This window comes from Zalophus californianus, chromosome 8 (assembly GCF_009762305.2).
Source record: "Zalophus californianus isolate mZalCal1 chromosome 8, mZalCal1.pri.v2, whole genome shotgun sequence".
Classification (NCBI taxonomy): Eukaryota; Metazoa; Chordata; class Mammalia; order Carnivora; family Otariidae; genus Zalophus; species Zalophus californianus.
The window spans coordinates 65450988-65464251 of NC_045602.1; the positions used below are offsets into that span (position 1 = coordinate 65450988).

The 13264-nt window shown below is 43.3% G+C and overlaps 1 protein-coding gene and 1 long non-coding RNA gene across 5 annotated transcripts in view; one reads left to right on the forward strand and one right to left on the reverse strand.

The window, feature by feature from the left end:
• The window catches only part of LOC113937063, a 447938-nt gene that overhangs the window by 177805 nt on the left and 256869 nt on the right, over positions 1–13264 (reverse strand). The gene's annotated exons all lie outside the window — the stretch shown is intronic.
• EFEMP1 (EGF containing fibulin extracellular matrix protein 1) overlaps positions 5367–13264 on the forward strand; it is a 59675-nt gene continuing 51777 nt past the window's right edge. Inside the window, exons 1-5 of one of the 3 annotated variants that reach the window (XM_027620734.1) lie at positions 6238–6354; positions 7093–7133; positions 7640–7727; positions 12173–12221; positions 12385–12798. In XM_027620734.1, the coding sequence (XP_027476535.1) occupies positions 7647–7727; positions 12173–12221; positions 12385–12798 (544 nt within the window). In that variant the 5' untranslated portion in view covers positions 6238–6354; positions 7093–7133; positions 7640–7646. Of the gene's footprint in view, positions 5591–6206; positions 6355–7092; positions 7134–7639; positions 7728–12172; positions 12222–12384; positions 12799–13264 lie in introns of those variants that run through there. The other 2 variants (XM_027620735.1, XM_027620733.1) reach the window with 2 other exon arrangements.

The following is a 13264-nucleotide window of genomic DNA, read 5'->3' on the forward strand; positions in this document are numbered from 1 at the left end:
GGCAGGGATCAATTTTTATCATGGCACTAAGAATACTAGTATTTAACAAATGAACTCTTTCTATGCAAGGCAAAAGCTTATACAGCCAAAACTGGCTCCAGTCTTGGCTTCTCCTTCAACAGCTTCATAAGGGAATATACTTTTACAAACCAACTGGACCCAAATATTGCCTGGTTTGGCTACATGGCCAGAAATTGTAGGCTAATTCTACGATTCATGTCTTGGTTTCTAGAATGTCAGGGATACTCACTGTGGGTTCTTGCTGGGTGGAGTTAGCCTATGCTTTAGTCAGCCACTCTTAGAACTGAGCCACACTGACAGGACACCTTTGATTCAGATACACATTCTAAAGCATATGAAGACTTAAAGCACAATGCATGGTCATCAACACCTGTGAATCTCTTCTGAAATTGTGTTTTTCCCCCCACCAAACAGATCTTCAAATCTTTAAAATTTCAGATTCCATTGAGCTCATAGCAATTTAGCAAAGTGAATTTATTACTATCTCCAATTGCTCAATCCAGCTTGAATCTCTGTGGTTGCATTACGTTGAAGAAATAATCCATGCCTCTGCTCTGTCCCTGCCACCCCAAGTTCAGTTTATAGTGGGGAGAAAGTGACACAAAGAAGCATGTAGAGCAGGGGCTTGGGCACCACACAGCCTGCTTTTGAACCCCTACTCTGCTGCTCACTAGCTGTATGACCAGGGCAAGTTACCGAACTGCTCTGTGCCTTAATTTCCTTTTTAGCAAAATAAGCATAATAATAGTGTTGCTGACTTAACACATATGAACTGCGTACTATAGTTCCTGACACAGCGTAAGTAATACATAAGTGTTAGCTAGTACTGTTTATTATCAGTAAGGAAGTATAATTTTATGTCATTCAAAATTCAGAATATTAGGTATCTCAGAGCCACTTATTCCAAAAATACTGACACCTCAGGACAGTACTGATGCTCAGTATGGAGCCACACATTTCCATGACTTAGTCATAAAACTGCCATGGACTAAGTGTTCAGACCCTGCTTCTTCTAAATATTCCATAAACTACAAATAGTTACAAACAAAAATAAGAAGACAATTTTAAACTGTAGTAACTTCTTTTATCTTATTGTACGGTGAATCTGATTTACTAAGCTCACAGCACAGACCCATGAGTGATAGGTCCCTGGTACTAATAGTAAAATAGCAGCAGCAATAACTATGTGCAAGGAACTGTACTAAGGGCTTTATGTGCATTTTCTAATTTAATACTCATAAAAATTCTACAAGATAGGAATCATCATTATCCCCACTTTCCATAAGAGGAAACTGAGGCCCAGAGAGGTTAAGTGACTTTCCCAGGTTCATATAACCAGTGAGTTGCAGTCAGGACTTGAACCCAGACTCTCTGGAATCCTAGTCTTATGCCACACTGACCCTTCAGTGGGGGTTATCTTAGGGTGTGTTTATCATTTCTGACCCAATCACGGTGGATATAGGAGATTTGATGTTACGACTAGCAGAGCCTGGGTCATGTGTTCACCCATAGAGTCAGAGGAAAAATAAGCTTCATGCAAATCATATGGATTGGAAATGCTCTGGATCAAACCATGGTGTCTGGATTCAGGGATAGAAAGAATCAGCCAGCAAAGGATATAATGAAATACGGGCTCAGGAGGTATGCCCCAGCTCTCTGCCTGCCTTGTAGCTCACAGAGGCAGGCCTAAAGCCTAGAAGCCTTGACAGCCCATGTGGAATGGACTCCTTCCACTCAGAGGGGCATGGAATTATGGGCCCTGTGTTCTTTGTATCCTCATTCTTATCAGCACATGGAAACAACTTAAGAAGACAATTATTCTGCCACATCACTAGGCCTAATAACCAGGTTCTGGCCTTGACATTCTTCTTGTCCTAGCACTGGACCATTTCCCCTTATTTTTAGGGCCTATGAGTTTTCCCTTTATGTATACTTACTGGCATTCTATGGGCAGGCCTAGTCATGGCCTGTCACTATAAGGGTTGGTTTCCAAAGGAAAAATCAGGATATTATTACCTTCCAGAAGAAGAGGGAATAGATGAGGAACCAGCAAAAACAAGGTGACAAATACAGGTAAGTATAAAATAATAACTACAGTTATAAACGTTGTTATCCTGGTCAACATTTGTGCAGAACTGATTCAAAGAAGTTGAGTGACTGCCATGGTTACCCAGCTAGAGCATAGCAAAGTCCAGGCAAGAACTCCTGGCTACTTGTCCTATTTTCTTTCCACTACACAAACCTTTAAATTTGTCTAGAACTGGGGACTTTTCCAAGACACAGAACTGTCAGTGCAAAAACTGGGAAGGTCCTGGGTAAACTGGGGTGAATTGACCACCCTGCCATTAATCCCTATGTAATTGTTTCATCTTTACTGCCTTTTTGTTTAATTCATTTTGTTTTTTTTACAGATTTCACTCTCCCATTGTCCACACATCAGTGAATATTCTTAATCAGTTTGTAACCACAGGATTTGTTGACTCCATGACTCAATTAATTAAAGAGCCTGTGGGTCCTTGAGACTTCTAATTATTTTCAGGGAATTTTTAAAAAGGAAATATTAAAGAAAATATAATAAAAATTTTTATTTGTAATACATATAGTGTAATAGTTGGTAAACTAGGAAGCAGAGGACCCCCTTATAAAAGTTAGTTCCTGGTTACCTTTCAGATCACATGAGGAAAAGCCAGAGTCACCTTCTTGAATTACAGGGAGAGTTCAAGTCTTAAATCTTTAAAAATCACACACACACATACGTACGCGCACATACACACAAATGCCAAGGGGGTGGTGGGGAGGAACTCAGAAGCTGATCCAAACAGAAGTGGCTGGAACTCAGCTTGCCCAAGGACAGAAAGCCTGGGAATCTCTCCCAACAGCCTCTCCCAAGAAACACAGCCTGCCACTCAGGAGTGCAGGACACAAACATAGCACATCACAAGGGCCAGAGCTTCCAGAGTAGGAGACCTCCTCACGCTAGCAGTGAGTACATTTTCTGCTGCAAGTAACTGAACACCTGACTCAGACTGGCTTGAATCATAAAAAAATATATTACCTCACAAAACTGGAGTGCCGAGGTGGAACAGAGTCCACATTTGCCTGATTTGGAAGTGTAACAATCAGGGCCATATTATGACTTTCATGGTCCCTGGGCACTTTTGCCTTCATGGACCCCTTCCTCCACTAAAATAAATAAATAAATAAATAAATAAATAAATAAATAAATAAATAAATAAATAAATAAATAAAATTGTATTCCATGACTGCAATGGTATTAAGACATTTAATCAGGCTGGATGATATTTGTTTTTTCCTCTGAATTTATAAGAAAATAAAACATTGTGGAGAACCCTTAAAAGTATCGTGGGTCCTAGGATCATTCAGCCCTCTGAACAATCTACCCAGGATCTAGGTTCCATCCACCTGTTGGCCACCCACAGCATGTACCACCTTCACGATCAGACTGGCTTACCTCCAGGTGGTAATATGGCTGCCAGTGGCAGCTGAGGCCAAGGGCTCCATTGTTCCCCTCCACTGTGAGCTTGGAAGGCCTTTCCCCTAACTATGGAAAAGAAGTACTTCCTTTTAGTTCTGATTAATTTGAAGTGGGATAATAAGCCTCCTCCTGAATCAGTAACCCAAGAATGTCATTGCCAATTTCACTATTTTTCAACTAGTAAAGAGAGACACTATCATTAGAAATAGGAAGGATAGGGTGCCTGAGTGGCTCATTCAGGTAAGTATCCAACTCTTGATTTTGGCTCAGGTCATGATCTCAGGGTCATGAGATTGAGCCCCATGTCAGGCTCTGTACTGGGCATGGAGCCTGCTTGAGATTCTCTCTCTCCCTCTCCCCCTGCTCCCCACCCTCCCTGTATTAAAAAAAAAAATGATTTTAATGGGATCTTCACAAAAGAATATATATTGGTGGACAATAAAGAAATAAAAAATGCTCAACATCATTAGAAATGAGATCACCAATGAGATGCCATTTATATACCCACCAAAACAGCTAACACTATAAATGACTGACAATACCAGGTACTGGCAAGGATGTGGAGCAAATGGGATCTCACATGTTGCTTGTAGGAATGTAAAATGGTACAGTCACTTTGGGAAACAGTTTGGTGTTTGCTTTTAAAGTTAAACATATCCTTACCATATAACCCAGCAGTTCCTCTCCTATTTACCTAAAAGAAAGGAAAACATACATCCACACAAAAATTTCTACATGAACGCCCATGACAGCTTTATTCATACAGTCCAAATATTTATCAACAAGTGAACAGATAAACAAGTCAGGGTATATCCATACATTGGAATACTACTCAGCAATAAAAAGGAATGAACAACAAGGATGCATCTCAGAAGCATGCTAAGTGAGGGAAGCCAGACACGGAAGAATACCTACTCTAGGATCCATCTATATGAACTTCTGCTGAGAAAAAAACTGCAGGAGGCTATCGTAATAATCCAGGTGGAGGATGCTGATTGCTCAGACCAGGGGTTAACAAAAGAAGTGATGAACAGTGGTCTGATTCTGGATATATTTTGAAGATGGAGCCAAGAGAATTTTCTGAAGAATTGAATGCGAGGTGTGTGAGAAAAAGAGAAATCAAGGTTGACTCATGATTTTGGAGCTGAACAAACTGGAAAGATGAAATTGCTGTTAATCAAGATGGTGAAGCATGTAGGCTGGGAGAGAGGGTGAGACTCAGCAGACCTGCTAAGTTTGAAATGCGCATTAGGTGTACAGATGAAGATAATGTCAGCAGTTGGATATTCAGGCAGGAAGAGTTCCCGGCTGGAGATAGAAATTTGGGAGTTTCAACCCACTTTTTCTGGGGAGAGGGCTGAAGATAGAATTAAAAAAAAAATAGAAGAAAATGTCTGGACAGATCTTTTTACTGTACAAAGGCAAGGTTCCTCTTTTTTTTTTTTTTTAAGTTTGGGGGTCATTAAGACTGGGAAAACAAACTTATTTGAATTTTAGTAGTAAAAATCTTCAATACTACTAGCAAAATCCCACATACTTATGTAAGCTTCAGGGCCAGGAAGCTCTTTTGATCTTGCCCAATATTGTGTGGCTTGCAACCAATCTGGCAAGATCTAGACAACCCACTGCATACCCCAGAGATAAGGAGAGAGGCCTCCACCCAAAGCCTCTCTCTCTTGCATTGTCTACCACCTTCTCCCCCATTGGCCAGCAGAAAAGGGGAAGGAGCTGATCCTCTCTCTCCCAGCCTCTGTCTTCTGCTTGGGGTCAAAGTCCTTTAGTACCTTCAGTTGGCACATTGTCTCATTCATGAAGTTGTATTTGGCTGTTTGCTTCTCAGAAGACATGACTGCCTTAGAAGCAAACTATTAATCTGACTGTAGAGTTAGAGCCTTCGGAGATAACAGCAATCTGTGTGGTATGATTTGAAGAAGCCAGAAAAAAAATTTTTTTTGCTCTCCAGATTCCCGAAATTCCACATTAGTATGAAAGGTGAAAATGAAATGCCCAACTTTGAATGACCAGTAGTGGGGACTCCTGCAAGTGAACCAGTGGAGAGAAGAGAAGCAGTAGGTAAGAAAATGGGCCCATAAATAGGGGAGGTTTGTGAGACCAAAAACAAACGTGACCTCACAATTTTGTTAACATGAGCTATACCTGGCCCACTGCCAATCCTGGCACATAGTAGGTCAAAAATTTGTTGAATGAATTCTCTTTTTTCAACATTTGAGGAAGCAGACCCTCCCCCACGCAAAAATCAATCAATCAATCAATCAATCAATCATCTGAAAGAAAGGGCAAAAAGAACCAGTCCAATGAATGGGGTTAATTAACTGTCCTAGGATTCACTTATTGGAAAAAAATGTTTAAGCAATTTCTCAGGACCCTGAGCAGCTCTGTGGGAGAGATGTTTTCCTTCTACGGGGCACGAGATACTGTCCTGAAGCCTGGAGCATCACCAAGGCTGATTCAAACCCAAGACCTCACATGCCAAGCATGCCATCTTCGGCCTGGGGTTCCGGCGTGTCTGGGAACTGGGGTGAAGGGCTGGCAGAGGAGGGCAGGCGCCGCAGCCGCGAGGGCCCTCGGAGGAGGGGGCGCAGACTCAGCTGCGCAGAGCGCTCTCCCGCCCGGCCTGCAGCGCCTAGCTCAGCCTTTGCGCCTCCCTCAGCTCTCTCCTCCGCCCCCCTCCGCCCTCCCCCTTTCCCTCCCTTTCTCCTCCTCCTCCTCCTGCCGCCGCGGCCGCTGCCAGACCTCGCCAGTTCAGACCCACCGGGCTGCCCTCCCCTGCACTCTCCCCTTGTTGCCCAGGCCCGGAGAGCAGCGCGGCCGCGCAGGTAGGAGCCCCTGGCGCGCCCAGTGCCCGCCGGGCCGCGCGCAGGGAAGTAAGTGGGGTAACCTCAGGGGTGCAGAGTACCCGAGAACTGCCCCAGACTGTGCAGGATCTCTCAGGCAGAGAGGGAGGTGAAGGTGTGCGGTCTCGGAATGCGATCTGTCAGCATGTGCGCGTACCAGGGTGACATCTGTTTGGATGGGCAAGTGTGTGCGCGCCGACAGTCAGCCGACTGGGCTTTGCCCATAAACGAAGTTTTGAAAGTTTCAGGGGGCTAATGTACGAGACTTAAGCCGCAACTGGATTCCACAGGAGCTGGCTAAAAGCGGGAGCGCAGAGCAGCTCCCGAGGCTGCAGCCTGTTAACTTAAAAAAGGGAACCTCACCTCCTGGGGGGCGCCAGGCCGGCCGCCTGGAAACTAGTACCTCGGGCGGCGGTGTGGTCCGCGGGTTCTGGCTCTAGGCAGCCCGATCCTGAAGGTAGTGTGTCGGGTACCAAGGGACTGATAAGGCCCAGAAAATCAGGCGCTTTGGGTTGCTCCTCCACACAACCTGGGGCTTTCACACAAAACTGCGCGCAGAGAACGGCATAGAAATGCCACTTTGAGGGTTTGTTCTGGGGGATATGAGATGGAACTCTGAAGGGCAGGTATTCTACTAGCGGAGGAGATTGCTCTTTGAGTTTTGTTTTGGTGTTTTGTTAAAAAAAGTTTGAGGCCAAGGTAATTCATATTAATTCACAGGTATTTCTGCTGAGCTGTGCGAGGAACTTCACTAGCTGGAGGTGAGAATATAGGGAAAGCCTTAATGTTCAAGGAATATGAGATTTGCTAAACCTCCCCTCCCCTCTGTGTGTGTGTGTGTGTGTCCGTATGTCTGTTTCTCTCTTTCATACACACACACACACTCACACATACACACAAATGCACCATCTCCCTTGAAATTAATTACCCTCTATTCTTTCCCTTCCACCCCCTTTCTGGATCCTGTTGTGTAGGTGCAGTATAAAATGCTCGCTGAATATCCTTTGTATATGTTCAGCGCAGCTGGATGGAGTAAAGTGAAATGTAATTCTGCAGCCCTTTTACAGTCTTTAGTGTCTCGTTTGGCCCAGGGAAGGTTGAGGAGGGGGAGGGGGAATGAGAAAGTAGGTTGGAAATTGGGTATGATGGAACCTCAGCCTCTCCCTCCTGCCCTTCCTTGCTTATTACCGCACAGCTCAAGTTTTGTTATTGCCCCCCCCCCCCGCAGCAATTACTAAGCATCAGTTTGTTCTGTGTTTTCTTTGAGATTCACGATGTTGAAAGCCCTTTTCCTAACTATGCTGACTCTGGCGCTGGTCAAGTCACAGGACACCGAAGAAACCATCACGTACACGGTAAGGGGTGATGGAATTTGAGATAAGTGCGTTCAGCGGGATTCTGTGACACAAGGGAGACTTTATCCACTCCTTCCAGTGTATGTGGGCTGTAGGCTGTGGAGAATAATAAATTAAACAACGCTTTAGGACGGTTCACATTTAAGATTTGTTTAAATTGCCCGTGGTCTCTCCAAAAGTTCATTTAGATCACCAGTGGAGATAGGGACCAAAATGTAATGATTTTTGCAAGACCGAAAAAGGAGACCCCTTTAAAACAAAAACCAAAGTAAGCTCCATGTTTCCAATACATCCAATACATTAATGAGGGTAAGGAATTGGAAAGCCTGGATTCCTATATACATGCAGATAAAACCAAAATTTGCAGAGTAAGACAAGTCAAATAAGATCAAACATCACAAAAGCACATACCTCATTTGTATATGTGACTTATGTTCTCATGAAGTGGCCTTTATTGAATTTATAAAGGCTATATATTCATTTATAGTATAACTGATAATTCATATAAATGCCCTTCAGGTAGAATATTTGTGCTACCAGGATGCAATATTGGCTGAAGTGGTCCTAAAATGCATTGTGTGAAATTTGATTTTGCATTTTCTAATTAATTGCATCTGATTATTTCCAAGTAATATCTGATTAATTAGTTGATCGCATGGACATAACCAACGTATAATAAAATATTGAAAACATCATCTGACCCATCCCACTATCAGGAATGGATATGGTGAGAACAGAGGGCAGTACTTACTTCACTTCCAGTGAGTTTGTTTGCACCTCGTTTTGTTTTTTTATTTGTTTGATTTTGTTTTGTGTTTTCTAGTCTTTAACCAGTGTCGTGAGGCAAGTGACATTTGTCCTGGATCACAATATGAAAAACATATTTTTCTACTTGCTCCCAATTTAAAATGAAGTAATCCTACTCAAAAGAATGTGAAAAATTTTTGAAAATAAAACTCCTAAAAGTGAGCTAATGTCAATTACTGATAATAAACATTATCTCACTTTTTGGTATCCTATTATCCCCAGAATGTTAGTATTCATCTGGAAAATGTTCCTTGTTGTTGTTCAGATCAACTATAAATCAAATAGGGTTTCACATAAATATTTTGTTAACTTAATGATAAATGTAGTTGCTTCCTCTGCTGAAGATAAATAAAGCATGAGAAATGAATACATGTGTTGTTTATCTTCAAATGAGAATGTTTTGTTGTTCAGGCTAAACTTACTACCTTCTTAGGGAGCTAAAGTTAAATTAACTACCCATTTTTATAGTCATCCAATAAAATATTTTATTGCTTTTACAATTGCTTGTTTATACCCCCTTCTCTTTGGTTCATCAACTAAATCACATTCATCTTTAGCAGAGGAAGATCCCTGTGGATTAAACACTAGAGTTTTAAACCACTGACTAGGGTTCATTATTATTATAGCAGATTTTCCAGATATGACATCCTTTTTGTTCTAAAATTAGGTCTATTCTCTCTTGAACTGTGTATGCCTAATAATTCATGGTTAAAGAATAAGATGTAACTACTTTGTGAGTACCCCATTGTGGGGACACTATCTCCTTTCATTTTCACAGCAAGGGTTGAGGTAAGTGGTATCATCTTCCTTTCACCAATAGTAGAACTGAAGATCAGAGAGAGTATCTAACTTGCTGAAGGCCACACAGCCAGCAAGTGGTGAAGCTAAACTCAGTCTAGGCTTGTTTAATAGTAGATCCATATTAAATGTACTGGAACTAAATACCCAAAACAATCTGCATGTCTTCTCTAGTTAGCATACAGATTATTCAGTGAACTGTCATTGTGCCTGGCTTGAAAGATACTTTTTGGAAGATTGAGCTCATATTCACAAGACAGCCTCAAATACCCCCTCCATTTTATTTTTTTTTAAGATTTTATTTATTTATTTATTTGACAGAGAGAGACACAGCGAGAGAAGGAACACAAGCAAGGGGAGTTAGAGAGGGAGAAGCATGTTTCCTGCTGAGCAGGGATCCCAGGATGTGGGGCTTGATCCCAGGACCCTGGGATCATGACCTAAGCTGAAGGCAGATGCTTAACAACTGAGCCACCCAGGCACCCCTACTCCTTCCATTTTAAAGTTAGGGTCCATTCAGCCATTTTTTTGCCAAGTAGCTACAATGTGCATAAGCTGTTCTTACCACCAGCAAAAGAATTCAAGGCTATTTGTTTACTAAGAAAATTCAGACCTTCACCTCAGGGAATTTACCTCGGGAAAATACTGTTGAGAACTACAAAGTTCATAAGCAAGTACAAATATTATAATTATACTGATTATACAAGTTGCTAAAGAGATAGAAAAGCAAGGAAGTAATGTCAGTACTGGCATATTGGAAGAGGTCGAGTTCTGTGCTGAATCTTGAAAGAAGTAATGATGTCAGATTAATCTAGAAAGGCTGAAGAGGCACCTGAATCAGAGAAAATGACATGATCAAAGTCTAGAGGTAAAAACAACCAAGACAAGTTGAGGAGATGACAAGGTTAGATGGGCTGGTGCTGGGTAGTGGGGGGAACCTGGAGATGGCAGAAGTGGGAGTTGAGAAGTCTGCAAGTCAGTGTGAGCTCTTAAATGTAGGAGTAACACAATCAAGAGACCAAGAAGAATTGTCATGGAGGCTGTGTGCAGCACACAGGGATATGGAGGACAGCCAAACAGCCTTGCCTATTCATGAAGTCAGGAAAGCTTATGCCAATGTGGTAGATACAGAACTGGACACAAAGTCAGCAGAGCTTGAAGGAAAATAAGTGGAAAAGTCAGTGTGGATGTTACAGTTATAATCCAAGGTCCTAAGAAAGGTGGTGGTGCCTTGGACAGGTTGGAGAAACTAGAAAGAATTAGCTTAGGAGATAAAGTGAGTTTAGTTTTCACCCTGTGAAGTTTCAGATATCGCTAAGATATTTAAACTGAGCTCTCTGTCTCCATTCAGCTATTTACTTGCCAAGCATCTGTTGTGTGCATAAGCAGCTCTCAACTCTATTAAAAAAATTCAAGTGTATTTGTTTGTTCACTCTACTTTTGCTCAGTCTTTCCTGGAGCATCTTCCTCAAATCTGCATCTGGTCACATATTTTCCTGAGCTTAAAAATGCTTCAGGGAAAAAAAATAAATAAATAAAATTCTTCAGGGGCCTCTTATCACATATCGTGGCATTTTTCAAGAAGTAGCTTATAGGCAACCTGTGTCAGAATCACCTGGGATGCTTGCTAGGAATTCAGATTCCAAGCCTCCTACCCAGACCTACAGAATCCAATCCTTTAGGTCTGCATTTTAACAAGCACCCTGGGTGACTCTTAGGCTTGATCATAAAGCTTGAGATTCACTGACATTCAAGGTAGGAATTGGTTCCTGCCTGTCCCTCTAACTGCATCCCCCCCACTCAGACTACTTGCAGCTCCTTCTCTCTTTAACAATGTTGCACCTTTGCTCACATGGTCCCTCATCCTAGAATTCCCACATTCCCCTGGAAAGAGCCTCTAAGGCACAGTTCACTTGTGGCCTCCCCCATAAAGCCTTCTTTTCCACCCTGTCATGCCCACACACAGCCCTGGACAGAGTCCATCACTCTTTGCACATACATGCTTGTGTCACAGCACCTGACATCTTGCTCCAACTTGTCTACCTGTCTGTCTCCTCTTCTGATCTCTGAGCCACAAGGACAAGGTCTTCATGACCTTTTGCATGCCCAGGGACTAGAATGGTGCCCAGTAGGAGAAGGTACTCAGTAGATGGTTTGTTTAGTGAGTGAACTAGAGAGGACTGGTAGGAATTAAAACTAGGAGGCAGGTCAGGGTGTGAGTGGGAGGCTTGGGACTCAGCTGAACAGGAATAAGGAAAGGCAGGTGCTGGAATGCTCTAAGAGAATTGAGAGAGGAGGGGAAGAGTCAAGGGCTGAGAAAAGGAACTTGTTTTTGTTGGTGGTGGTGGTAAAATTTATAATGTGGAAGAAGGGCAAATAAAGCAAAAACGGTCATTCAGAGAGATTAGAGAAGATCAGTATTGAGACAGAGAAAAGAATTCCGAGATGGTGATGTGCAACTCTACCAAATACAACACAAGAGTTGAGGCAGCTGGTGATTGAGAAGGGAGCCCTGAAGTGGTCCAATGCACAGATTTGTAGGAAGGAAGGAGGGAAGGAAGGGAGGGAGGAGGGAAGGAAGAGAGGGAGGAGGGAAGGAAGGAAGGAAGGAAGGAAGGAAGGAAGGAAGGAAGGAAGGAAGGAAGGAAGGAAGGAAGGAAGGAAGGAAGAAGGGAAGAAGGAGAAAATCTAGGGAATGTTAAACTACCCATCTCATCATCTATCTAGGACTCTAGAGCAAGGATTGTTGCCATAGGAATGAAGCTTTTAGAGTGACTTCTTAGGAAGTGGATACACCAATTAATTGTCTCCTGGTCCCATCTTTGATGTTTTCTTCACAGCAATGCACAGATGGATATGAGTGGGATCCTGTAAGACAGCAGTGCAAAGGTGAGCCAACTTCAAAGACTTCCCTTCTGAACATAGCTTTCTGTCTCCATCTCATGTCACTCTTGCTGTCCTGTTTGTATCTACCAAAAAGGCATGAGCATATATTTACATGTTCAGAGTTCCCTCTGAGAAGATCCCTGATTTATTTTATTGTCAACTGCAGATATTGATGAATGTGACATTGTTCCAGACGCTTGCAAAGGTGGAATGAAATGTGTCAACCACTATGGAGGATACCTCTGTCTTCCTAAAACAGCCCAGATTATTGTCAATAATGAACAACCTCAGCAAGAAACACCCGCCGCGGAAGGCGTGGGTGCAGCAGCCAATGCAGCTGCCACGTCGGGGGCAGGCGCTGGGGGCATGGCGGCCACCGGCATGGCATCCAGTGGAGTGATGCCCGGGGGCGGCTTCGTTGCCAGTGCTGCTGCGGTGGCAGGCCCGGAAGTGCAGACTGGCCGAAATAACTTTGTCATCCGGCGGAACCCAGCAGACGCCCAGCGCATCCCTGCCAACCCTTCTCACCGGATCCAGTGTGCAACAGGCTACGAACAGAGTGAGCATAATGTGTGCCAAGGTAAGCATGACTTACTATGCTAACGAGAATGTTCTTGTCCAAGTGCACCTCGTGGTGAGGATGGTAACAGCTCACGTTTACTGAGAGCTTCCCACACGCCACACATTGTGCTGAGGGCTTTGCCTGAATTACCATTTAATCATCGCAAAAATCCTAAAAGGGCGTTGGTGCCTGTATGGTCCTCATTTTGCAAATGAGGAAGCTGTGGCACAGTGGTTCTCAATCATAGTGGCACCTACCTACAGTCACTTGGGAGCTTTTAAAACTTCTCCATATCTAAGCCACACCCCAGCCCAATTAAGTAACAGTCTCGGGGGGGTGGGAGGGGTGGTTCTGGGCATCCATATTTTTTAAAGCTCCCCACGTGGTTCCAGGGTGCAGCCAAGTTTGGGAACCGGGGGTCACACAGGTGGTGAGAGTAGAACTAGCTTTCAAACCCAGGCAGGCAGAACTAGGGTCACAGCTC